Source organism: Symsagittifera roscoffensis, unplaced genomic scaffold, assembly GCF_963678635.1.
Source record: "Symsagittifera roscoffensis unplaced genomic scaffold, txSymRosc1.1 SCAFFOLD_64, whole genome shotgun sequence".
In the NCBI taxonomy this organism is placed as follows: domain Eukaryota; kingdom Metazoa; phylum Xenacoelomorpha; order Acoela; family Convolutidae; genus Symsagittifera; species Symsagittifera roscoffensis.
In genome coordinates this window covers 135,847-162,246 of record NW_026971055.1, presented here as the reverse complement: position 1 = coordinate 162,246, position 26,400 = coordinate 135,847, and the positions used below count along the sequence as shown (strand labels likewise).

The 26,400-nt window shown below is 35.6% G+C and overlaps 1 protein-coding gene across 1 annotated transcript; it reads left to right on the top strand.

The window, feature by feature from the left end:
- The first annotated feature begins 3,263 nt into the window (after nt 1–3,263).
- Nucleotides 3,264–7,869, top strand: LOC134856139 (cilia- and flagella-associated protein 61-like). The gene is made up of 5 exons (XM_063872502.1): nt 3,264–3,497; nt 4,705–4,934; nt 5,303–5,429; nt 5,779–5,862; nt 7,278–7,869. The coding sequence occupies exons 1-5, from the start codon at nt 3,270–3,272 to the stop codon at nt 7,416–7,418; spliced, it is 810 nt and encodes a 269-aa protein (XP_063728572.1). The 5' UTR covers nt 3,264–3,269; the 3' UTR covers nt 7,419–7,869.
- The last annotated feature ends 18,531 nt before the right edge of the window (nt 7,870–26,400 follow it).

The window sequence follows — 26,400 nt, the reverse complement described above, 5'->3', positions numbered from 1 at the left end:
ATTTAAAAACTTTGCCTTTTTAGCAAAAAGATACTTTTATCTTTCTTGAGAAATATACAACCAATTTTCAGGAAAAATATTACCAAGGCAACGACCAGTTACTCCCTCATGTGCCCGCATAAATCTCTTTTTCCTTGCATGACGTTCTGTAATCTAAAAAACTTCACAGGGGCATTTCGACCCTTTTTTTGGCTTTTTCCTTCTCGCGAAAACTACAAATTTAAATCTTAGATATAAGGGTTCAATCAAAAGAACGTTTTCTGATAACCTCCCCTACAGATGCTGTTACGCCCTCATTTCTATAGAATTGATTTAAAACTTAGGCCTTTTTGGAATCTCTTTCCTTTAGAATATGTAACTTTTTCAACATTTTGCAGGTTACCTTGCCAAAACTGAGATGAAAGGCTTAATCCCGAGAACGGGTAGTAGGAATTTTCTCTACATAGGCAGCTACACCCTAATTTTTGCAAAAAATTAACTTTGGATTTCGAAAATGTCATTTAAAAAAATTGTAAGCTTGGCGAAGATAAATCAATTTTTAGTCAATGTCCAATTTTTTGTTAATATGGGCTTTTTGTCAAATAAGGCTTTTTTTACAAAATTTTTTCGAAGGCTTATTAAAAATTATTGCTCTAATCTAAGACAAAGACTGTTCAATTTGAACAAAAGTGTAGAAAAACTTCTCTTCAGAGCATATACGCCCTAATTTTTGTACAAAAGCAATGTTGGACTTAGGAAAATCCATTTGAAATTCTGTTCTATTTCGGAAATATTTTTATCTGCTCAAAAACTAGGGCGCCGAATATGAGATTAATGCCGGAATCGAAAGAACAAGCTAAGGGTATCCCATGCGTTAGCAACTTTTCCCAGCTTGGTGAAAAATATGCTATGGACTCTTGCATAATATTTCACCAAAATTTGCAATTTATCGTTTTCGCAAAAACGACAGTGCCAATTCGGAAGCAAAGAAAAATTTCAGCCGAGATTTTTACACATCTTATGCAACAGCGTGTTATGGTATCCGTAACTTTGAAAACATTCATTTTCAGCTGGATAAAACTCAATTTTAATCATTTTGAAATTCACTCAATTTCGCAACTACATTTAAAAAAAATTAACAACTGGGTACCTTCAAGTTTTATTGGCCTCTACTGATTACATTTTGTTCAGAAGCCATGACGCAGATACTAGGACCTGTGGCGCTTAAACTAGAGATGGAGAGTTTGAACCTGTAGTAGCACAAGTTTTGTTAATTTTATATATTTTTGACCTTTTTCAAACTTTGAAGTTTTTGAAGTTTTTTTTGCACCTTTCTCGATTGTGTTTGCGAAGTGCAGCTCCACCTCTTTGTGAGAAAAAATAATAGAAAAAATTCAGAATCACCAATAATAAAAAGTGAATCAACTCAATTGAATAAGCATTGCTGTTTCCTGTTGGTTTGATCTGACAGCATGGTTGATTTTGTTGGTTTTTCTGAGTAACCTACTTCTCGATCACTAAATTGACTGACTTTCTTTCAAAGAATGCAGTTGAAATTGAAGTCGGTTCATTCTTTTTTCGTTTTGACCCAAACTTGTTAACACCACTAATAATTGGATTTAAAATTGGGTTATTTAAAATATCTTATGGAAGCCCTCTTTAGTCTTTTTGATCGATATTTATGTAGTGTTCAGAAAATGAGCTTGAAAAATTTGCTTTTCTGATCAATTTAGCTGGAAGAGTCTGTGTAAAAACTGGTTCATAGCTCGTAAAAGGTGCTGATATTTGATTATTTTACATTAATTGAAACTTTTGATTGTTCATTACTTTTACTGTTTATCCATCGCCACATGCACAAGAAACGACAAAAATATGAAAATTTTGTAAATGTGAAGTCTGGAGATTGGAACAAATTGGAGCGAATCGGATGGAGGGAGCAGTTCGGATCTGCTTTCTGCATGTTACGAAGTATAAAATTTTTTGTCTCCGTTAAAGCTCAATCCTGTTATCCCATGAGAGCTGCAGTCAGATAACTTGGAACAACTGCGCTGAGGATTGAAAAAAAAATCTCGACTTCATCAGTGGCGTTTTGGTCAGTTGAGAACAAGAAAACCTAGGATTTTTCAAATGACTCTCCGGTTTTATTTTAGGTTGAAGAACTAGTCGATTCAATCGTGACGAAGAATGGCGTGCGTTCGCTGGATAATTGTGAGCTGTACAGTTGGAGACAGTCGGACTCCACCCCTGACCACCCAGTCTCTCAAAGTGGACGGGGAGTGGGAGAGCTATTCGTGTCAGTGTGTGGTCTCATTCCAGGATAAGAGGGTCGACTTCCACGCATTCAAGGGTAAGTCAGCACGATCCTTTAGGGTATCCGTGTTAGTTATTTAAAAAGTTGGAATAGCTAAAAAAAAACTAGGTTGCCTAATTTTTCCATACTATTTCCGATTTCGTAGAATTTTTATGTTTTAATAATTTATTCCATGAAAACTTTAGAAATAGTATGAGAAATTTAAAGATATTTTGAAAATAGAATGAGTTATGTACCGGCTTTTGATCTGTATGTTAAATGAAATAATGCTAAATTTTGTCTGATTTAGTTTTTATACTCGGGTGCTGGATTGTTGCACTTGCTAGGTATTATGTAACAATAGTCGCCATCTAAAATCCTGGATTAATAGTTCATTTACCCGCAAAATCCAAAAATTTGGTCAATTTCTTCTGACAATTTTCTCTTGCTGACAATTTTGACAGTTTCGTCTTTCTGAGAACTCCTTTTTTCTAGCATGTCGCATATTTCAGCGGTGAATGACAGCTGTCTAGTGTTCGACAGTCGCCTGGTGATTGACAGTGACTTCCACACCAACGATGTCTGTGTCAGGGCGGCTGGACCCCTCACCAAATTCAGCAGGAGATATCACGCAGACCAGTGGAGTCACGCCAACTTCAACTCACACCACGTGGGGTCGGAGGCAAGTTTGCTTATTTGTTTGTGATCTCTCTTTGTGGTTGTGTATTAGTTTTTGTAGAATGCTTAAATTGTGAGTCTATTGCTCCTATTTTATTGTTAAAAAGTAAATATGAGCACGGAAAGTGCTGTTGGCTATAAATTTTCTTGCGCTGCTATCAGCAATCAAATGTGAGCATAGTACATGCAGGCCTTACTGATTGAATTTGTCATTTAATGTTAGGGGTAAAACTGTTCTCATGGTTTATTTAGAAGGGCATTTTGTTCATATGGGCAATTCAAAAAGTTTTTGCAAAATCTGCGTTTTTATCTGGCCCACTCGATGCTTCGTCTTTTTGACCCTACAATTGAGCAGCCCAATGACACGGAAGACGACTTCGACCTTGAAGGGGAAGACGACAACATGAGACAGCAGCTGAACAACATGATTCCGATTTATTCCAAGCCAACTGTGGTGTATTGTGTGTTGCCGGGGGAGTTTGAGTACTTGTGTGTGAGGAAGCCGGACTTACTGAAGAGGGTGGAAGAAGCTAGGAAGGAACCGAACTATGTATGTATACGGTTGTTAAGAGTAGTGAACGTAGTGAAGACTCTTGTTATTTAGGTCTTGGTGATTTTTTGTTTTTTTTTTCAGGAAAAAGTCTCAAAATGCTCTAATAACTACAGTTGTGCACTCTTTTATATTAACGAATTTATGAATGCACTTAGGTATACAGTGCTGATTTAAATTATCCGGACAAAACGAACAAAACTTGAATTTTCAAACGCACTTTTCTCAAATTGGGTTAAGATTAGACAAAAAGTGAAGAGGACAAAAGTTGCTTAGAATTTCACCAGAATTAATATGGTGCCATTTTTTCTCCGAAATTCTCAACAAAAATTTTACCCCAAAAATGGGTCATTTTGGCTTTTTTCAATTAATCAAGAATTACGCTGAAAATACTTTGTTAATTGATCTGAAAATTATATCACAGGAAGCCTCTTACGCAGATCAACAAAATTTAAGAAGGATTAAGTTTCCAAAAAGTTGCGCAAATTGTTTAAAATTTGTTTTTAAACAGATATTCTGGGTTTTATGTAGTAAAAATCACATTTATTGACTATCAAGTGAAAATTTTTTCATTTATACTGGTTTTTGGAGATCTAACCCTTCTTAAACTTTGTTGAACTGCGTAAGAGGCTTCCTATGATATAATTTTCATATCAATTAACAAAGTAGTTTCAGCGTAATATTTGATTAATTGAAAAAAGCCAAAATGACTCATTTTTGGGGTAAAATTTTTGTTGAGAATTTCAGAAAAAAAATGGCACCATATTAATTCTGGTGAAATTCTAAGCAACTTTTGTCCTCTTCACTTTTTGTCTAATTTTAACCCAATTTGAGAAAAATGCGTTTGAAAATTCAAGTTTAGTTCGTTTCGTCCGGATAATTTAAATCAGCACTGTATATGCTTTTTAGAGTTCAATTGAAATTCATCTGCTGGAAGTGACTTAAATAGCACTCTCCAAGTAGGAATGTGAGAATGGCGCGAAAAAACGTGAACGATTTCTAGTTTCGATTGTGGAGTTTAATTTTTAGATTTCCAGCGGATTAAAAACTTTACAGAAAAAACTTACCTCATGTTCCAGTTTTCTCAAATTGGGCCAATGCTATCGAATGTATTAGCGCGAGGCTTAGAACATTTAAGAGTAGCAATCAAGACATTACATTTAAAGTCATTGCATGAAGAATAGCAAGCATTCGTTTCCTGTTGCAGGGCAAAGAATACGTCACTGGCTCTCTTGACACATCTGAGGAACCAACCAAAGGCGACAAGTCTGGCTACTTTATGATCCACGTGAACAACTACAGCACAGTGCAGACGGTGACTTGTGTGAAGAAGAGAGGGGAGGGGCAGAATGGAAACAAGAAGAGTAGTTTGAGGAGTTGGAATATTTTGTGTCTGTATGGGAAGAATGAGAAGTTGCTGAATAGGATGGTGTCCAGGTTAGAGTCAGTGATAATTGCCTATTTTTTCGGCTTTAATTGGCAAAAATTGATGCGCTGCTATTGTTTAAAATAACGCAACATTGTACCGTATTTGACAATGTCCGGAATTTATGATCTATTTTTGAGATACAATCGAGCTCTAAATTGTTTTTTTTTGAAGTTATGGGTTGTTCTATGGTATCAAATAAAAATTGTGCCAAAAACTTTTTAATGAAAATCTCCGAGACCAAAAAAAAGCGCCGAGACAAAAATTGCTAAGAATGTTCTAGGATTTGGAGAAATAATTTGAGTGAGTTTTATGTGGCGAAACAATCATTATTATTGCAATTTACATGCAAACCAAATTAACTTTTGTTTGCTGCTAGATTCGAAGAGGGTCTGATAAAGGACTTCTACACATACTTCGAGGAGCCCTGGGCCATGGCTCTGTTCCACGACAGATTCGAAGACCTCCTCCTCGAGATCAGAGAGATACTCACAAACCCACCTCCAGTGAGACATTTATATAGATAAATTGTTATGATCATCGTGAATTGATAAAAGAAAACATGGTATGCGAGATTGATATGAGGCTATCAGATATGAATTTGAAATGAATTATGAGAATTAAATCACTGAAATCATTGATTGTTCATGAATGTCATTGATTGTTCATGAATGTCTTTGATTGTTCATGAAAGATAACATGGTTTCAAAGTTTGAGCGGCTGAATATTGCATCAAGTTAAACACTTGCCCACCAGAAAGTGCTGTGGCATGTATTGGAAAAAAATTAACCATTCTTCGAAAGTTTGATGCATGCAGCAAAAGTAATTACGCGATTAACGGTTATCTGTGTGTAGGTTCAAAGTGGAGACGAAGGTGAAGACGGCGAGATGAACTCGTTCACGCAGAAAGTCCGAGCCATCATCGAAGAAAACATGGAGGTGAGCAAATCAGAAAATATTCATTTTAGATTTTTCCACTTTTCAAAGATAAGAGAAGTTTACAGATGCACGTATGATGACTTGTTCCTTTTAAACAGCAATAATTAAATATGGATCGTCAAGTTGTAGGTGTATTTTCTCAGAAAGTCATTTTTCAGGCTCAAATTTGATTTTTCGCGGTGTGACTTTGATTTTTTTTCAAGTTCATTTCATTTCCTTTTCCTGTTTCTTTTCGTTCAATGACACTTTTCCAACTGCATGTTTGCTATGTTTTTATGACGGTCTTGATGATTGTTTTTGTTTCAGGAAACAGCCTTAAAATGTTATTATTACTAGAGCTGTGCACCATATATATTAATGCATTTTTGAATTCGCATAGATACTTGAGGTAAGTTGTTCTCTCCATTTATGAAAGCGCAAATGGCGCGAAAAAATGTTATCGGTTTTTACTTTCAGTAGAGTTGAGTTGTTTCTTGCTGTTGATCCAATTTTTTTTAATTGGTTTAATTTGAACAAAATACCAATCATCGCAGGCTGATTCCATTTTTTTTAGTTTTCGAGTTCTAAGGTGGCTATAATTCATTCACTTAACATTTTTAAAGCTCTCGTTTTTTGGCGAAGTTTAAATAACTCAACAATGCGTTGTTTTGGCGAATGGTATTCCGACCGCGACTTCAGGATTTCATCGATTCGAAATAAGATGGGGTTACGAGCTCAGTTGATTCATACATCTTGTCACGTGCTTTCAGTGTGGACAAATGGTTTTACCAGCATGGGCAATTCAGCCAGTCTCGTCATGTTGCAAGTGTGTTGAAAACGAGAACAGAGCACGTGCTCTTGTAAATCACATAGTTTTTTTTTCATGACGTATTTGGTAAATGGCATGTCTGTGCTTATGCGTTTTGAACAATATTTATGTTGTCAAAGAGTATTACCAGTTTTTGTTATTTTAGCAGGTTGCTAACCTGGTCAAAAGTGAACAGTTCGCGAGCGCCATTCGATGATTGATTACGTCTGATCCGTTTCGTGGCTGTCTCGTTTTCGTATTAATCAAAATAGCTTACGCGTCATTGCAAAGTAAACATGAGTCCGTTGACTATGTTCTTTGTTTTTCGCTAAATGATAGTTAGATGTTGTTTTTTGCTTTTCAGACCATTTTTGGGAGAAAATTCAATCTTATTGTTTCATTTCATTTTTGGTGAAAGATGCTAAGGTTTTGTTATTTCACGTTAATCAAGGCCATGGTAAATTTTTCCTTCAATTATCAGTCCCACATGCACAAACAACGACAACAGTCTGGAAAAAATAATGAAAAAATGTTTGTTTTCTTTGTTTTTTTTTATCGAGAATAAGAATAACTGGAAAGCGGTTATTCTTGTGTTGTAATTTATCTGTTTTTTTTTTCGTTTTTCTAGATGAAATCTGGAGAATGGAACAAACTGATGAAGGAGTTCCAGTCTGGAGGGTACAAGAAGAGTGTGGAGACCAGACTGCTGGCCTACTTGAGCTACAACTACTACCACCTGCCAATGTATGCCAAACCAGGCATGCTGTAAATGAATACTTATAATAGATGAGTACGGCTCAGTTGTGGAGAACGGATTTGGAAACTAAACTCTAAAATGTTAATGTTGGATGCTTTATTTCCATAGTCAGAACTCTGCCGCGTTTTGCCTTTACTTTGATCAGTTGTCCTAATTAGAGCTTATATTTGACTAACTGACTTAGCTACTCACAGAAAAGCTCATGTTACACGCAACATGCAAATTCATATAGCGTCAAATAGTTAACTCATTTAACCTCATTGATGATGTGGGCGTTTAAGTTAGTTGTAGTGACTGACTTGTAAATATATGCAAAGCCATCTAAGTATGAAGTTCATGTAAATTGTAAAAATGTCCTATACTGTACAGGGTTTTTAGTCCAGCTTTTGCTCGAACAATTGAAGTTGGTTTCGCACTAGCATTCTTTTGTGTGCAAATCAAAAACTCACATGAGAAATTCATATTAACCGTCTCAACTGTTTAACCATTTGAAAATATCAAATCTATTTTTGAATTTAAATGTTTGACTGTATCATTGTTTTGCATTCTGAGTAATCAGGAGACATGGTTATTTTTGAACCTTTTAAATGAAAAATACTGATTAGCAAGGTAAAAAAAGTAACCTACGGCGTAGTCATTTAACCTATTCTACCACTTTTACAAACTGCAAAATAGATGCACAGATGCTTAGTCGTCAAAATTTGCCGAAACAAACAGCCTTTATCAATTTATCAGATAGCAAGAAAAAGTTGCTTTGGATCACAATCTGAGTTCATTGATGGCTAGCTTTTTGTCAATTCAGCTAGTATTATCTTGTTGCAAGCAAATTTGGAAACCTAATACATCATTGTGGCCGTTCAAGTAATAAATATATATATATATTTTTCATTTCAGAGATTTGAAAAACAAGTTTTGACACTTTTGCATGATAAATAGGTTTGTCAGTTTATTAAAATGCACTAGGAGTCAAAATGGACCACCAAAATGGACACGCACTCCGTTCAACGATAAATTTTTCTGATCAGTCTCGTGCTCTATCGCACGTGCTACGGTTTACTTGCTAGAGAGCATGACGTTAGCTTCATTGCCCAGCCTTATCAAGTCACAATTATAAAAAACTTGTTCAGACCACAATTTCTGGCCTGCCAAAAAGTATTATTTCTAATTTTATCGTGGCGTGCAGTGCAAACCTCATAGGCTTATCACGAGCTCAATTCAATGATAGATTTTGTCTGATTTGTCTTGTGATTTAACGAAGTTGCTATTATCTACAGCCAGTATCAAATAAAACTTTTAAAATCAAAGCAGACCACAGGATCTGGCTCACATAAAATTCAAAACAAAAGCATTTTGCAGCACAGCAAATCTGTTCAAACACCGAAATCTGCTAACTCTTCTCGCCAGGTGAGTAAGTGTTTATGATCATTTTTAATTCTTAAATTAAATCAAAGTTAAATCACGATAAGTGTGAAAGCCCAAACCTCCAATATTTTTGTATATCAGCTGTTTATAATTGATTATCGCTTATGTTGGCTATCGTTTCTGTGCAACTAAAACCAATAAACAATAGTTGGCACTCATTAGAATTAACCATTGTTTTCCAAAAAAAAAGAACCAATTTGTTTCTAGATTTTCCAGAAGTAAACAATTTGCGTCAAAAATCAGAAAGCGATTTCTACTACGTTCCATAATGATCAGTAAGTTAGTTCTGCATGCGTGGCAAACAAGACAACTCCAAGAAGGCTTACAGCATATCAGTATCACATTGAAACCATTTAACTCATGATTGCGAGTAGAACATATTGAGGCTGACCAGGAGAGAGGATGGGGTTCCCGCGGACCCCCATGTATTCAGATAGGTTATAGACAACCAGTCTGAAGGCTATGCATGAAGATAGGGAAAATGATATCCTATTTTAAGATAGGTTATAGGTTTTGCCATAAGTTAAGATACGAGGTTTGGAATGGTAAGATGGTTAGTTTCATAAAAATTTGGCGCTGAAATTTTTCGATACAGCAAACTTCAGCAATGATGAAAAAAATCATATCTATTAGGATATCGAATAGCTTGTTTTCTTAAAAAAGTTCGGGTTAGTATGTTTCAGATGGAAAAACTGATAAAGTGTTGGAATTTTGAATAATTTACTGTCTCAAATAGCGGTACGCATTCCTATCTGTACCTTGGCAAAAAGATAAAGAATACAAACGCTTATAAAAATAAGACTTTGTACGCAAGATGAGAGGTTGATATCAATATGCTAACTTCAAAACAAGACAAAAAAATCGAGTTTTCGAGATTCTGGTATTGTTTTTGTTACCACGAACGCAAAATTGAGATCTTTTTCTACGCCAATCAATAAAGCCTTCAGATACAAACCCTACTTCTCTTCTTTGAAAAAGAAGAATTTCGATTCTAGCCAAACAAATGAAACTTTCCGCTGCTAAACTCGAAAAACCTGAAATCGAAGAATTGGAACAAAATAATTGAAAAAGAGTTCATACCACAGCAAAATCCAAAAGATGGGAATTCTATTTGGAAAATTTTGAAAGCTCCTAAAAATACACGCTTCAGGAAAAAAGCATTTGCAAGTCTTCGTAATCTTTCTGAATCAACTGGCAAAGATTTCTATAAAACACAACATTTTTAAAACTGCACACCAAATAAAAGTTAGCTCGAAAAAAGTTAGCTCGAGAATGAGTCTATTGGCCTTGTAGACCTGGAAAATAACATGAAACAAAGATAATAAGAAAGAAGGATAGCCGGTTACTGTACAAACATTACAGAATGTTCCGACCATAGTCTTTAGAAAACTACAAGTTAGAAGGTACTTTTTTCCAAACTAGTTTAGTTTTTTCTGCTTGGTGTGATAAAAGGATCTCACGTAAAATTGAATTATAATTTAGGCATATTAGATAATCATAGTATTAAAGGCAAATCGGACAAAAAAATTATCTGGAAAAATGACTAGAAAAAATAATCATAAACTTCATCGAATATAATAATAAATTTTTGAGCTTTTTGAAGTTTTTGGTTCCCAAAATGAAGCTAAAAAACCCAAAAGTTAGATTTTTTTCTGCTTAAAATTAGGTTTTAAAGTCTAAAATTAGGCTTGTTTTATTTGCTCAATTTCGCTTGTTTTATTCGCTCGAACTAAGACGAAAAATCAAAAAACTTGAAACCAGTTTTTCTCGACATTAGAAAAAAAATTTTTAAAAGGGCTCGAGTCACAACTAAATAGGCTTGAATATAAAAGCCAGATGATTATGTCTGTTACCTTATTTGGCGTTAAAAAAGACTAAAACACACCCAAAACAAACTAAAATTTTCAATGGTCAACACAAATAAACAAGAAGAGCCGGTTACTGCGCAAGTAGCACAGAATGTTCCGACCTCCATAGTCTTTAAAAAATACAGCAAAGGTTTTTAAAATTACTCTCGTTCTATTCAGTGTGGTGATGTAAAAGAAGCTGATCAAAAACTGAGGACAAGGTATAATCGTAAAAAAGTAGCAGAAAAGTATTGTTTTGAATTATGTTTCAGTGACCAAATTACTGTTCATCTAACTTCTAATTCAATGATGGAAAGTTTTCTTCAGAACAGACAATTTAGAAAAATTAAGCAAAAAATTCTCACGTGATTGGACGGTTGCTTATGTGTAATTGTCTTTCAAACAACCTAGGGTTACATGAAAATTGAAGCAGTCTGCAAGCATGATCATGACCTTTATAGATTTGGACAGAACCCAGTTTCAAACGGTTGCAGTACAAAATCTTCCTTCCTTGAAGTGAAAAAAAAAACAAAAAAAAATTGCAGCTATCAAAAAAATTGTAGGATTCAACCTAAATCCTGTCAAGTATTTTTGAACTTGGCTACAAAAAATACGTTCAGTGGGACTAGAACTTTGTTTTAACAGTCAAGTTGAAAAAAATGTAATTGATTGAGTCCTACTACCAATGCCAGCCATGCCTACTACATTTTGCATGAAAACAACAAAAAGATAAAAATAACGAAAAAAACTGCTCCTCAAGCTTTTCTCTGTGTTGATTAAAAGTTCGACAATATAAAAACAAAATTGCATCTGTTATTAGCGGAGAAATTTTTTAGTTGAAGTGAAACATGATTTCCACTTTGTTACTTAGAGAAGCAGCTCTTGTTTCTCTCTTTATTTTTGAGCGATTGCCTCTTTTAGATACTTTAGATAACCTTTTCGGGCAAAACTGGTGCTCATAAACACCAGATAGTTAGAGTTTGAGTTAGTAGGAGGTTACAACAGGTTCTATAGCCATTGATTCGAGGGCCAGAGATACTATCTTTCGTGCTTTTCTACCTCAGTCTGTTCAAACCAAACTACTTTGACTCATTTAGCCACAGAATTTTCCAGATTCCAGATTGTTACAACCTAGAAGACACTATCAAAATAACATCCTCCACTCTAGAAAAAAAAGAAAACTCCCATGGCCAGGTCTCAGAATACCTGAAACACTCGAACGTCATTAAAAATAGGGCTGGGTATCTATGGTTGTATGTTTTTGTAGACATTGTATAAATTTTTCTTTTCATATCGATCAATATTAAACTCCCCTATAATCAATTAGGCCAGTTGAAACTGTCTCAGGTAATTAAATTGTTGAGCTCACGGCATAATAATAACGCCTGAACTAGTCTCTGTGAGGAAACCAATCAATTAATAAATACCTATCCAGAAAATAGCTCAAGAAGTTTGATAAAGATTTTATAAAATTTTGACCTTCGTATCTTTTTACTGGGAATCTCCCCAGTCTAGCTGTCAAATGATTCTCTGGAACGTACGTTTTTTACAGATGAGTACAAAACCCTCTTTCGAATTTAATTCGGGAACAAAACAACTCTACACTTTTGATATTTTATTAATCCAATTGCCGATAGTATTTGGACTCAAGTACACGTTTCCCGTCCTTCACGCAATTGTAATTTCGGCTGTTCTTATTTCCATTTTTGAGTTTCAGTTGTCACGAAAAAACCATGTAAGACAAACTCAATTCAAATTTTTTAAAAACAAAATACAAATGAAAAATTTACCGTTTAATGACTAAATGGTACACATCCATCTTGTGAACATCTGTGACATGTTTTATTGGAACTTTCAAAAACGCCATGCACAGACACTCCTGTTCATATGAGCCAAAATTGATCGCTCAGCTATATTTCAATATGGTTTCAAAAAACGTTTGCAACAAATTTTGACGTTAGAAAACAGTAATACAATCACGTTATAATATACTTATTGCAACACGGTGTTTTTCTAGTTGAGTTTTTTTGCCAAAAAACGGCTATACAGTATTTAGGTTGTTCTGAGTTTTTCGCCAAAAAATTAAATCTAATTTTTGTATGTATACTTTTATATGGGTTGTTATTCGTCGACAAACCAATAAAAGTTTGAAAAAAGGTATGTGGTCAAAACTGACTAAAAGGATTATTAGATTCCACAAATTTTGCGAGAAAAGCGAACTCTCCTGACTTCTTTTCAACATGTTTATTTATTCATCTACATAATCGAGTTTTTGCTCATTAAATGCATTTTTCTTACTAGAAAAAACTTTCTCTGCTATAAGATGAATCTATCTATTAAACGTTTTGCAAAATTTTTCGCTTTTAGGCGACGTAGAATGGCTACTGGAAGAATTACTTTGCCAAAAATTGTTCCAAGTTGTTACCAATTGCTCTCAATTCGGTTGATCAGGCTCTCGAAGACTAGAACTTTGTTTTAACAGTCAAGTTCAAAAAAATGTAATTGATTGAGTCCTACTACCAATGCCAGCCATGCCTACTACATTTTGCATGAAAACAACAAAAAGATAAAAATAACGAAAAAACTGCTCCTCAAGCTTGTCTCTGTGTTGATTAAATGTTCGACAATATAAAGACAAAAGTGCATCTGTTAACAGCGGAAAAGATTTTTTAGTTGAAGTGAAACATGATTTCCACTTTGTTACTTAGAGAAGCAGCTCTTGTTTCTCTCTTTATTTTTGAGCGATTGCCTCTTTTAGATACTTTAGATAACCCTTTCGGGCAAAACTGGTGCTCATAAACACCAGATAGTTAGAGTTTGAGTTAGTCGGAGGTTACAACAGGTTCTATAGCCATTGATTCGAGGGCCAGAGATACTATCTTTCGTGCTTTTCTACCTCAGTCTGTTCAAACCAAACTACTTTGACTCATTTAGCCACAGAATTTTCCAGATTCCAGATTGTTACAACCTAGAAGACACTATCAAAATAACATCCTCCACTCTAGAAAAAAAAAGAAAACTCCCATGGCCAGGTCTCAGAATACCTGAAACACTCGAACGTCGTTAAAAATAGGGCTCGGTATCTATGGTTGTAACTTTTTGTAGACATTGTATAAATTATTCTTTTCATATCGATCAATATTAAACTCCCCTATAATCAATTAGGCCAGTTGAAACTGTCTCAGGTAATTAAATTGTTGAGCTCACGGCATAATAATAACACCTGAACTAGTCTCTGTGAGGAAACCAATCAAGGAATAAATACCTATCCAGAAAATAGCTCAAGAAGTTTGATAAAGATTTTATAAGTTTTTGACCTTCGTATCATTTTACTGGGAATCTCCCCAGTCTAGCTGTCAAATGATTCTCTGGAACGTACGGTTTTTACAGATGAGTACAAACCCTCTTTCGAATTTATTTCGGGAACAAAACAACTCTACACTTTTGATATTTTATTAATCCAATTGCCGATAGTATTTGGACTCAAGTACACGTTTCCCGTCCTTCACGCAATTGTAATTTCGGCTGTTCTGATTTCCACTTTTGAGTTTCAGTTGTCACGAAAAAACCATGTAAGACAATCTCAATTCAAATTTTTTAAAAACAAAATACAAATCAAAAATTTCCCATTTAATGACTAAATGGTACACATCCATCTTGTGAACATCTGTGATATGTTTTATTGGAACTTTCAAACACGCCATGCAGAGACACTCCTGTTCATATGAACCAAAATTGATCGCTCAGCTTTATTTCAATATAGTTTCAAAAAAAGTTTGCAACAAATTTCGTCGACAAACCAATTAAAGTTTGAAAAAAGGTATGTGGTCAAAACTGACTAAAAAGAAGTTTAGATTCCGCAAATTTTTGCGAGAAAAGCGAACTCTCCTGACTTCTATTCAACATGTTTATTTATTCATCTACATAATCGAGTTTTTGTTCATTAAATGCATATTTCTTACTAGAAAAAACTTTCTCTGCTATAAGATGAATCTATCTATTAAAGGTTTTGTAAAATTTTTTCGCTTTTAGACGACGTAGAATGGCTACTGGAGGAACTACTTTGCCAAAAACTATTTCAAGTTGTTACAAAGTTGCTTTCAATTCGGTTTATCAGGCTCTCGAAGACATCCTTGAAAATGATAACTACAAGACAACGCACCTTGATATTGCAGCAAGAGATTTCGCAACAGTGGAGAGGCAGCTCAAGAAGGATATTTCGTGTTTGGCGAAACAAGCAGAAGACATGGTTGCTCTCGAAAAAGAGGTATCGGATGGATTCCACAAAATAAAATCAGAACAAAATGAAACTGCTCTGGAAATGAAAAAAACTGAATGGCGTGCAGAAGAAGCGCAAGACAGACTAAGAATGACTACGAAAGAGGCTAATAAGTGGGCGGAAAGAGCAAACAAAGAGATCAGAGAACATAACAGCAAAAGTACGGCACAGATTTTCACCGGCTCGCTAGCTTTTGTGGGTGCAGTTATATTCCCAATCGTACGCCCTCTGGGCGCTGCAGCTATGGTAGCAGGCGCTGGCTCAACAGTTGCTCTTGGAGTATCGAAAATGTCCAACACAGAAAAACTTGAGGAATATGAAAAAGAACACATAAAATGTGTCGAAGAAATAAAAAACAATTTGGGTGAGAGTTTCGTATTTTTTTGAAACACTTGAGTCTGGCAATTGAAATTGCGTCACTCGAAGGTTTGCTCGAAATAATTCAGGAGTACAAGGAGTTCCTCAATAGGGTTCGTACTCAAGCTTTACATGACCTGAAGGAGCTACAACAAAATGCAACAAAAGCCGGTTCCGTTAAATCGAGAGCTCGTATTGCAAACGATTTGAGATCACGTATTCGGGCAAAAGCAACTAACTTGAGAGCTAAAGTAAATGGGTCTCTATTTGAGCTTTGTGATGATATCGATGGTTTGCCTGATGCCCATGCTGGGTTGAGATCAACGTGGAACAACAGAATTCAAAATAATTCACAGAGCGACACTCTGGGAGCAATTTTGCAAATTAGTTCTAACTCAGAGTATAATCAAACTGTCATTAACAAAGATTAACCAAATGAGCTGTTGGTAGAAAAAAAAGTTGAATTTTCAAGTTCTAGTTTGTGACTTGTGTGGACAAAAATAATTTCTTCACAGATTAACTTCTAGCTTTAGACATTCTGCAGATTCTCACTCCTCGGCTTGTTTCCCAGTCTAATAGTCAATTGAAATGTCGGAATCTCTTGTATATAAAATACTTCTTTTTTGAATTATTTTACTTTAAAATTTTTGATAGCCAGAAATTGTTTCTCGTCCGCGTTCAACATATTACTGAAAAAAGTAACTCATTGGATAGACTCTGGTCCTTCTCTCAATTGTCCCAAGTTCTCAAAGTATTTAAATTTGATAATGTGAGATTTTATGATACATTGACCATGCTGGCCAACCCGATAGAGTTTTTTTAAAATTCTTCGCTGCAAAAAAATTAAAAGTCGGACATGAATTAGTTTTGGTCAAAACATACAAAAACTTAGTTTTTTTGGCAATATGAAAATTTCAGCAACCAAAAATATTTTTCAATTTTTGGTCTTCTTATTGTATGATACAGCTTGGAAATTAGGAACAAGAATGAAATAGTCAATGGAAGTTCCAACAATTCGAATTTTGTATAGGGGGACCAAAATTGTTAAAACCAATGAAATAGCTTATACTTAGCTGAAAGTGGTTTTAAGTCATGTGTAAGAACGCGAAAGAAACATGCTAAAACTAATCATCATACTTGATCAAGCACAAAAAAAACCGTTAGTACTATAAATTTGCTCTCTTTTCAGTTCAAGAATGGCATCAAGTTCTGGCTCTGGTAATGAGGTGGCATCCATCAGGGCACTGTCTTCTCCTGCTGCTTTGAAGGTTGGCCTAATTCTGAACTGAAGTTAACAAGTGCTACAGTTAGTAATAATTGAAGTTAAAGTCTCTTCATTATTTAACATAAGGTTTTTTCTTGAAAAAAAAACAATTGACTTAAATCTTTAGTGGCTGTCCAAAATGCAAAATCTGGTTTCTATTTTTTTTTCAATTATCAATCAAAAACAAGCACTTGAACTGCCTGTGGTCGTAAGTTTTGCTTTTTCACCTACAAAACATCGTGCAACTGGAAAATGGAAAATTTCGAGCCTTTTGGAAGATTTACTCTGAGCATTTAATTTCATAAATTAAGTAAGTCTGAACAAAAGAGTTAACCTTGATCATTCACCCAATATTGTTGGTCTAGCAATGACTTGGGCTCATAAATTCTGCGCAATTATCTTTGTCGTTTGTGGAGCAAAATTTTCTGATTTAGTTTTTGAGTCAAATCTGTCATTGTCTCCCTTTATTTGCGTGAATTAGTTTTCGACAGGAGTTCAAGAAACCAGTCAAACATTGGTTTTCCATAAGTCGGACATAAATAAAACATTGGTTTTCGATAATGGGACGAAGCGAATACTTTAACTTGGCGAGGAAAGAGAAAAAATAATTTCGAAGAAGTTTCTATGATAGTTTTTGCGATGTTTTTTTATATAAAAAATATTATTTCCATCCCTTAATTTTTTTGAAGGTCCGGCCAGTTTTGCTATTCAGTTTCGGCATAGTTATTGAAAGTTGGGTGGAAAGCATCTGCGACTTTTTTGAACATATATGCAACATTCGCTCCGAAGATCCTTTGATGGATCTGCTAGCTACGACCTGTAATAAAACCAAACAAGCTGCTTTTCGATGGTTCCCATTTGATCGAGGGTGAAGGGAAACCAGTGATATGTAACTACTACTCGAATAAAAATTGGCTGAAATTCTATCTGGCGCTAGCTGAAAAACGGTCGTGACTTCACCAAATCAAAAAAAAATGAGCCAGCTAACTCAAGTGAGTTTACTTTAGACGGATAAAAACATATCAGTTTAGTTCTCGCACCAACTAATTCCTAGAGCTACAGTATAACTTTTTGTTTGCGCAATAAATAAATTGACGTTTTAGCCGTCTAAATTATATCCATTTGAATAGCTGGCTCCTTTATTGGGTTTGGTGAAGTCATGACATTTTCCAGTCTAGCGCCAATTGAAACTGCAGCATATTTTCGAGTTACAAAACACTGGTTCTCCTCGCCCTCAATCACATGGGTACCCTTCAAAAGAGGCTGGTTTGTTTTTGTTACAAGTCCTAGCATGTCCTCGACATGTCCTCCTTATCTAGGCTTCTGAAAATGTTAAACGGGACTCTAAGCGGATTAATAAAGAACTCCGGATGTTCTGAAAACTAAGGAGTTTACAATTCAGCTTAAAGTAATTTCAGGGGCAGTCCCAGGGATAATTTTTTGAAAGCTTCCTTTGTCGATATTAAAGGCTAAATCAATCCATTACCATCGTTTTCACGCGCTTGTCGGTTAACATCGCAACGAGTAAAAAGTATAATCGTAGAAGCTGCTAAGGTTTTTATCGTTATGTCGTTAGTTTCTCTAAACCCAATCGTGGTTGATTTCAACTATGTTTTTTCTTTCCTCGAGTAATTCGCAGTTTTTCAGCTTCAAATGCTTAACAGCAAACTTGTGCATTCCCGCAGAAAGGTTTCAGCCGCTGAACGGCTGGCGCAACGAAGGGAAATTTAGTTCTTATAGCGATTCTTATAGCCATTGGAAGGGTCAATAACCCACTTTTAATCGTCACTACGTTCAAAGCCAATCTAAAGGTGGTTTGGGGACATCAACCTCTTTTAACTTCACCGTTTTCAAGTCACAACAAAAAATTTGTCCACTCTCGCTCAAATTGAGTTAGCAAAAACGCGAAAGCCGTTGAAATTGATTTCTTTAAGTCCTTGGAATTTATGTTTTGGTGAACAGAATTAGCTTTGATCCCTTTTGTCTGGATCAACTCTCAAGCACAGATAACTCTTCAAAGCCGGAAAATGATTACAAAATAAAGGCTCAATATGTATCTCGAGGCACAATAATAAGAGCTATGATAAAGTAATGATAAAGTAATTTCCATAATTAACTAGTTTTGAATGAAAATTGAATAAAAAGTGGTGTCGCATAATAATTTTAGAGGCGATGGAAGAGTTAAAAGTAAACCTTGCAGAATTCTGTCAGCAGTAAGATGATTGCTAGGAAATCTGCGTTTGGTGTTTCTTTTTTTACAGGCTTCCTGGTCGATTTCTCGATGTTGCAATCTTTCTGATAATGATCGAAAGCCTTAGATCGATGGCATATTTTTACTAGTTTGATTGTTCACGAGTTCTGCCTGAATGACCCAGTCAGCTGAAATGTCCAAACTTTCACCATTTTCCCGCCCAAGTTTTACTGATCAAGCTTGTTCGCAAAATTCAGCCGTTTTTGAAACCATTTTTGGCTGAATATTCGGAATTGGCCGACTGGCTCAATAACCTGTCTCGGGGGTTGATGTCTTCATTGCCACTTAATTTTGCTTCTGCAATTTACCTATCACGTTATTGAGACAGTGCCAGAGGCCATTTGGCACTGTCGCAAGCAATCAAAGTTTATTTATCTTCATCCTAATCAGTTCAAAAGCAATTGAATTTTTAAATAATAATTAGTGTTTAAAAGTTATTTTTCGCCCTTTCTTCAATCAACTTTTCTCTTTTAAAAAAAATTTTTTTTTGCCCATTCTTCAATCAAACTTTTCTTTTTTTTTAAAAAAAAAGCTCACTGACTGAGGAAATCTTTTCAGTCAGTGAACATCTTTCAGTGAACTTCAGTCAGTGAATTCCATACTTCAATCGAACTTTATTTTTATCTTGTTCACTGACTGAGGAATTCAGCGGCGACAAATGGATGTGATTCAGTGGCAAATTGAAATATAAACAAAAACCCTCAGAGCGCAGCTAAATTACAGCTGACTCCATTTTAAGGATAAGATCGGTTCAGATTGAAAAGGGAAGAGGTTTTGAGGGAACGCTTAGCAGGGAAACTTGATCGATCATACCATTACTCGATCATCCTTCCATGTCTTCCACCATTCTGGACATCACTGCTCGTAGAGACTTCAGTCAAGCAATTATTATAAACCAATCCTTCTCGTCTTCCAAATGCTACGTAGTGCGAGGTAAGGGAGCTACACTCACTTCAGAGTTCCTACAGAACCTCGTGTGCATACCAAAAAGATCGTGTGCATCTTTCATCAAACCGTCTTCAAAAACTTTCAAACGACCGCTTTCTTCTCATTCCACGTCATAAATTCTCAGTCCACGTCCCCATCTCAAGAGTTCAAACTCTGCTTCGCACGCATGTCTCCTATTCAAGCTATCTTGCTCAAGTTTCTTCCAGCTTCGATCCACTTTCACTTTCACTCTCTCTCTCTCTCTCTTCGAAAAAAAAGTTGAGGCCACCATATGTCAGCTGTAAAAATGTTTTTAAGACAAAAAAAGTACCGGTAGTTTGACCAACATGATTCTCTTCACATTGTTCTTTAGATTATATAAAAAGCTATGTTGCACATACGTTAGAACAATCGACGACTTACTGCTTGGACAACAATTAGGCAGGGTAACAATAGTTGCTCACTACTCGAACGCAGAGAAGCTTGAGACAATTTAGTTTAATTACGGAGGGTTTTTTACTTATTCCGGCCACGTTTTTTAACTTTGCGATTTCATAAGATTTCTGGATGAATGCACTGATGAGAACATTGATTGCATTGTTTGGTTTGGTGAATTTAAATGCTATCACTATTTTCGTTAGCAGAATTCGAGCAAAATTAGCAGCAAAAATTTCTTTATTGAAGAAGTGTTTTTTGTTACTTAGATAATTATCTATTGTTGTGGGTTTTTGTTCGTTTATTTGTTCTTCTCTTCTTGGTGGTATTTTTGTGGACGTTTCTCAAATGCTTGTGAAATTTAAAAGAAACTGATCTGGGGGAAAAATTTTCTTAGTGCAGAAGATTTTTTGTTACCCAGATTTATACCTTTAATTGTGATTTTTTTTGCTGGTTTATCCAAATAAATGCTAGGGAAGTAAGTATTCAAGATTTTCATTTTTTAAAACAAAATTGCAGTGTTAGCAAAAAATACAGGTTGGCTCTTCTTGATTTGCCGAATATCAGCTAGGTTTCCTGTATGTTATTTATTTTACTGCACAAATCTGTATGATTTGTAAAAAAAAATTACGTTAATTGATTTGGATTGCGTGAATCGTTTTGATATAAAAAACAAATGGTCCCAATTTTGGACGCCGAGGTACTCTTCAGCTTAAATGTTTAATAATTTGATTTCGATTAGATAAGAACTTAAGAGATCATTGGAACCTGATCTAAACTACATTTTTTTTGTCTTTTCAAGCATTTTTTGAACGTGTAAGTTCATCAAACTTTTGATTTGTTTTTTCAGTTGCTTATAATCATAATGATTAAATTTTGTATCGCAAGTGGTGAGAACTCAGCCTCGGCGTTGAAAATATCATCCGGTTTAGTTGTATTTTTGAGCTAATCCAAATTTTGATATGTAGGAAGATATGGCGATTGTTCTGGCGTCAGACTGCGACTACGCTCAGCTGTTGTCCCAAGCACCAATGTCAATCTGTTTACTGGGACAATTGATTTTGGCTACATCGAAGGGAGACACGTCGCTGACCGTTCATGGTGTGGCTAAAACAATTCAGTTTGCTGCGAATTCCAGAATCCCTAAGGGCATCATTGCTGCAAGTGGTTCATATGGGTTGGGATAGTTTCAATACAGCAAGCAAGAACGTGGAAGAAATTCGATTGTTGAGTGCTCAAGTTTCACCTTATGTTAAAGATATCATCGAAGTAAGTAAACCCATTTTCTTAATTTTGAAATGGTTTCAACAAAATTTGTCATTAAGTTTCCCTCCTTTATTTCCGTTTATCTATCGTTTTCGCTCTCTCTCTCTCTCTCTCTCTCTCTCTCCCTCTCCTCTTTCTCCTACAATTAAATATAAAAATAAAATGTTTGTTTATATATACTTATATATATATATATATATATATATTGTCCGGAAGGAAACATTTTTTTTTGATAACCAGGAGGAAGATCAAAGGCTCTATCTGCAATGAAAATTCAATATGTGCTATTAGATCTGACTGGTATGAAAGACAAAAACCATTTCGGTTTTTTGCTGCATTCACCAATAATTTATACCAAGTGATTCCTTTTAGAGTTGTAAAACACAATAATCTAAATTCATTTTCAAAGAATCAGTCAGTTCTGAAATTAAGCGGAAAAGGACCGCCGTTCTCTTGATAAGCATCAGGCGCGACCCAAACTACTTCCTTGTGGCGTTTCTGTGCAAATTTCTAACTTATCAAAAAACTTTTGCAGAAACAGATTGAAATTATTACAAATATAAAACTTTTATTTAAAACTATTAGAAATTTACAAAACTTATAAATCAAGAAAAAATTGCAACCGCCTATTCTTCTGCGTTACGACTAGCCTTTTTTTGCGCAAAAATATTTTTTTTTATTTATGAGCTGTATAACTTTAAAGATATACCATTGGACTTTTTGAAATAGCCTATCCCTCTAGTATTATACCTTTTGAATTTTGCAACAAAATTCAAAGTTAAATTTCAAAAAAAATCAAGTTTGAAAATAATCCCACTTTATAAAAGTCCTAGTTACTTCACCTTCACAAAAAATAGACGAGGAACTTGACTACTGCAACCTCAATTTTTTCCATTTTTCTGTTATCGAATGGTTTTTTTATGGCAGCACCAACTCACTTAAAATTTCAATCTCAGCGTTTATTGGAGAAACTGGCGATTACTAGTTGAATTTCGGAGGACTCTTACAAACGGTTGCCTGCATACCAAAACCACAACTTCTGCAAGCTCATTACTTACCTCTTTACCTAGATGGAAAAACACTCAACTTCGATTGATATCTTGATCCTACATGTTGGAAATCCAACAAATTTTGGAACAATTACAAAATCGTTACGCAGGGTGTGCCAAAGTAGAGATACTGAATCTGAGTTGCTGAATAAAATTGTCAACTCCGATGCACTGGATTTTCTTTTAAATTTGAATTGTCTAACAAGCTTAGCTATTTTAGATTATAACAACGCGGGAATATTTCGAGCAGATGAGCAAAACAGACCAGTAAAATAACAATCCATTGGTGGAATGCTCTACAAGTACATGTAGTTTATGCTTCGAATTTCGAAAGAGTCACAGTCGAAGATTAATACTCGCAAAAGATTTCAACATGACAGAAACAAAAATGACGAGAAGATAACTTGTGCAATCTGAACTATTCATTCAAACTAATGCCAGCAATTGCAATGAGGAAGCTAAAATTTGGCAAGTCTTCGTAAAATTGTCAAATGTTGCTTACGCCGAGAGCAGTCAAAACTTCGATCCATTTTTAAACAATAAAAATAATCTCGATTCCAGCATAGCAAAAAATGAAGAGTCTTACTCAGAAAATTTTACACTGATGATGAAGACGAGAACGAACCATCAAATTCTTTAACCACACGGTTTAATTTGATTTTGACTACTATAAAGATAATCAGGAAGACATTTCTGGAATTGAAGACCAGGAGCCCAAACAGGGCTCTGAACATGAAAAACCAGGGACTGTCGAAGTTAAGTGGCCAACATGGACAAAAAACAAGTCCGTTGTGTTGCAAACAACAGCAGCGAAACCGATCTCGCCAAAGATTGCACAACATATGTTTCCTGTTCCAATTGAGAGTATAAAGAAATCATGATCACTCTTTTCTACTACTGCTAATCTTATCCTCACTTAATTTTTATGAATGCTTTCGTCCTGATTATCCAACCATAGTGTGAAATTACAGCTGTGTTCTTCAAATTCTTCTGTTTTTGGATTTTTCAACTCAAAAATCTGCACTTGTGAAAGAATCACGTCATCAATTTTTGGACATCGTGAAATATGCACAGTAACTAATCGAGACCTTTACTGTAAAGGCAACTAACTCTCCGATCCTTGTAAAGGCGCATATACGAGTTAAACTTCTACAACTGGCATTTCCAACTTCATTATGAGTACCCTTGCTTTTGATGCATTTAGATACTCAGGTGACGACACCAAAAAATGACACAAAATCAAGAGGAGCACCACATAAATTGATTCGCTATTGTCGAAATCACAGCACTGATTTCAGTGCAATAAACTAACAGAAAAGTCAAAATGTGTTTTTGCGGTTTCACTTGTCAAAATTACTTTTGAATAGAATGCCCACGACGTCAGTCTGTTTCACGGATAGAAAAGCCTAAAAATATTTATCGGTTTTCTTTAGGTTCAAACTGGTTCTTATGTTACCTTTGAAATGGCAGTTACCTTAAGTTACCACAACTTCGGCTTAACCATAGTTTAGAAATTGGGAAATCATTATCGTCATCTTATTTTTAGTATACTAGCACAAATTAAGCGCAAAACTTTCAAACAATCCGCCTGTTCTCCAAAAGAGTTTTTCTGTTAAAGTACTATCCGGTTTATAATGTCAGTTCATCAAATACTAAGTGCATTGACCTTCAAATAAAAGATTTCCTGTAGAAAAAATAGTTATCGTTACAATAAAACGAGCACCACAAAGAAGCGGGACTCTAGAAATAGAATTTTGGTAAATGTCGATGTAATACTACCTCGTTACACTTGAAAAGCCCTTAGACACTGTACATCCTTATAACTTATACTTCTACGTATTTTCGACTTCTTTTCTTCATCTTTATGACAGTTTTTTTTTAAAACTTACGATTTTTAAACTTAGCGTTATCATCTTTTGGAAGAACAGAACTCAACCAGAACCAAAAAATTGCCGGAATCCTTGTTTTTTTTAAAAAAAAATTAGAGGCATCCGTTTTAGAGATACTCAAACGAAGCATGATAATTACAAAAATTTCACAAACAAAAAAGTAACTACAATGAAAAACAACCTGCTTGAATGTAGAAAAAAGAAAAATTCATTCAACCGATCATTATGGTGTGAAAGGACCCAATTAGTCCACTTAAAACCAGCGATTCTTGAGATTTCACTTTCACAGTTTTTCAACAACCCTATTCGAGAGAAACAGTCACCAATATGCAACAAGGCAAAGGCTACTCACTAACAAGCCAAAAGCCACAAGCTACTCGGTCGTGCCAGAACTCATTAACAATTAGAGAAAAAGAAGAAATTTAAACCCATTAACTTTTGAGCTGAGAGACTCACCTAGAATTCAATTCTCTATGAAAACAGAAATAGTCAAATCTGGCAAACGCAATCTGTTAAATAACGACGAAACTTGTTTTTTTTTCAAAAATAACTTCTAAACTTTGACTCATTAAACTTGAGAAAAATTGAGGATGCGAAAAATTTCAAACTTCAGTCACATTTGAGCGAAGACTGACATTTAGACCAGGTGGACAAAAGTTTCAATGCGGCTTGTCCACAGAAGAAGCTAAGTTACCCTCTCAATTCATCGTACCTGACCCTTCCGCCAGCGTTTTCTGCCAGAAAAGCAACAAAATAATTACTATCACAAGCTCGGGACCCTCATTTTGTCAGGGAAACAGGAAAAAAATCAAAAAAAGTTGCGGGAAGTACCGAGCTACACCCAGCTAAAGAAACCGTGAACTTTTTTTCATGTCCTCCCTAATCCATTTTTGAGGGTAGGACCCTCAGCAGTTTCAAAAACCCAGCTTCAAGAAGCGCGGCCAAACGTTTTGTCCTGCAGGCACGTGAACAACAATTTCTCATAACAGCGGCAGCACCAAGTTATTGCTTCAATTATACACAAGCCTCGCCAACACCCAACGCCCTCACTTGGTCCACAAGTTCTGAAGATCTTTTCTTTTGCTCGTGTTTTTCAACCCATTATTTTGCAAACTTAGATTCACATAAAAAACTTCAAGGCTTCTTCACGGGATACATAGACCGCGAAATTTTGCAACAAATTTTCGTCCACAAGCCTCCCAGTCAGTAACAAGAGCAGGAACAGTATTCGGAAAAGTCAATTCAGCGTGACCGCAAAATGCAGATTGGCAAAAACTCATCGCCGAAAGAATGAAGAAACTGAGGCTACCCGCGAGACGTTCAAGAAGACTTTGGCTCACCAGAGTCATGGACATTCGAGGACAAGTCAGCAACTTTAACAAACGTCTTGTAGAATTTTCACGCCGACAAATCAGCAAAGATTTCTTCTAAAGCAACTTTGGAAACAAAGTTTTCCCCACCCACCTAAATTTGGGATTGCTTAGACCAAGCCACCCTTGCAGCTTTACATCAACGATTCGTTGTCTAGAAACTCGCCTTTGAAATTTTTTCGACTATTAAACTTCCAATCTCGAGACGTCCCCTGCAGTCCACTGTGCGGAAAAAATTCCTGTTTTTTTGGCTTCAATTCAAGTGTTTATGCAAAGCGTTTACAAAACGCAAAGGCTCGCTGGCACTTGAAACGCCGCCTAACTTGTTCAAATCCCGGGGTGGAAAGTAAGCAGCTGCTCCGACTTTTTTTGACAGAGATGCAATGAGCCGTCCGTTTTCACGAAAAATATCAACCCGTCCTTCGAAAAGCAACCTTACCCGTAAGGAAGACCATCATTCACCCCTAGCCGTCGACAGAACCACTTCCTTCCTCCCCGATTTCAGCAAACGGGAAATGTCCAAGAACTCGGTTCGAATATTCTCCATCTTCACTTGCAGATCACCTGAGCCGCGAGACACTCTGGCACAAGGAAAAAAACTCTCTAATAGAAATCTTTTGAGGTGTTCGGTTGCCAAT

Excerpts from the sequence above, each read along its gene's own strand:
- LOC134856139 (XM_063872502.1), top strand. The coding sequence starts at position 3,270 with ATGCTTCGTCTTTTTGACCCTACAATTGAGCAGCCCAATGACACGGAA. Across the intron at positions 4,935-5,302 it reads CTGAATAGGATGGTGTCCAG|ATTCGAAGAGGGTCTGATAA; the intron begins GTTAGAGTCAGT and ends GTTTGCTGCTAG. Across the intron at positions 5,863-7,277 it reads TCATCGAAGAAAACATGGAG|ATGAAATCTGGAGAATGGAA; the intron begins GTGAGCAAATCA and ends TCGTTTTTCTAG.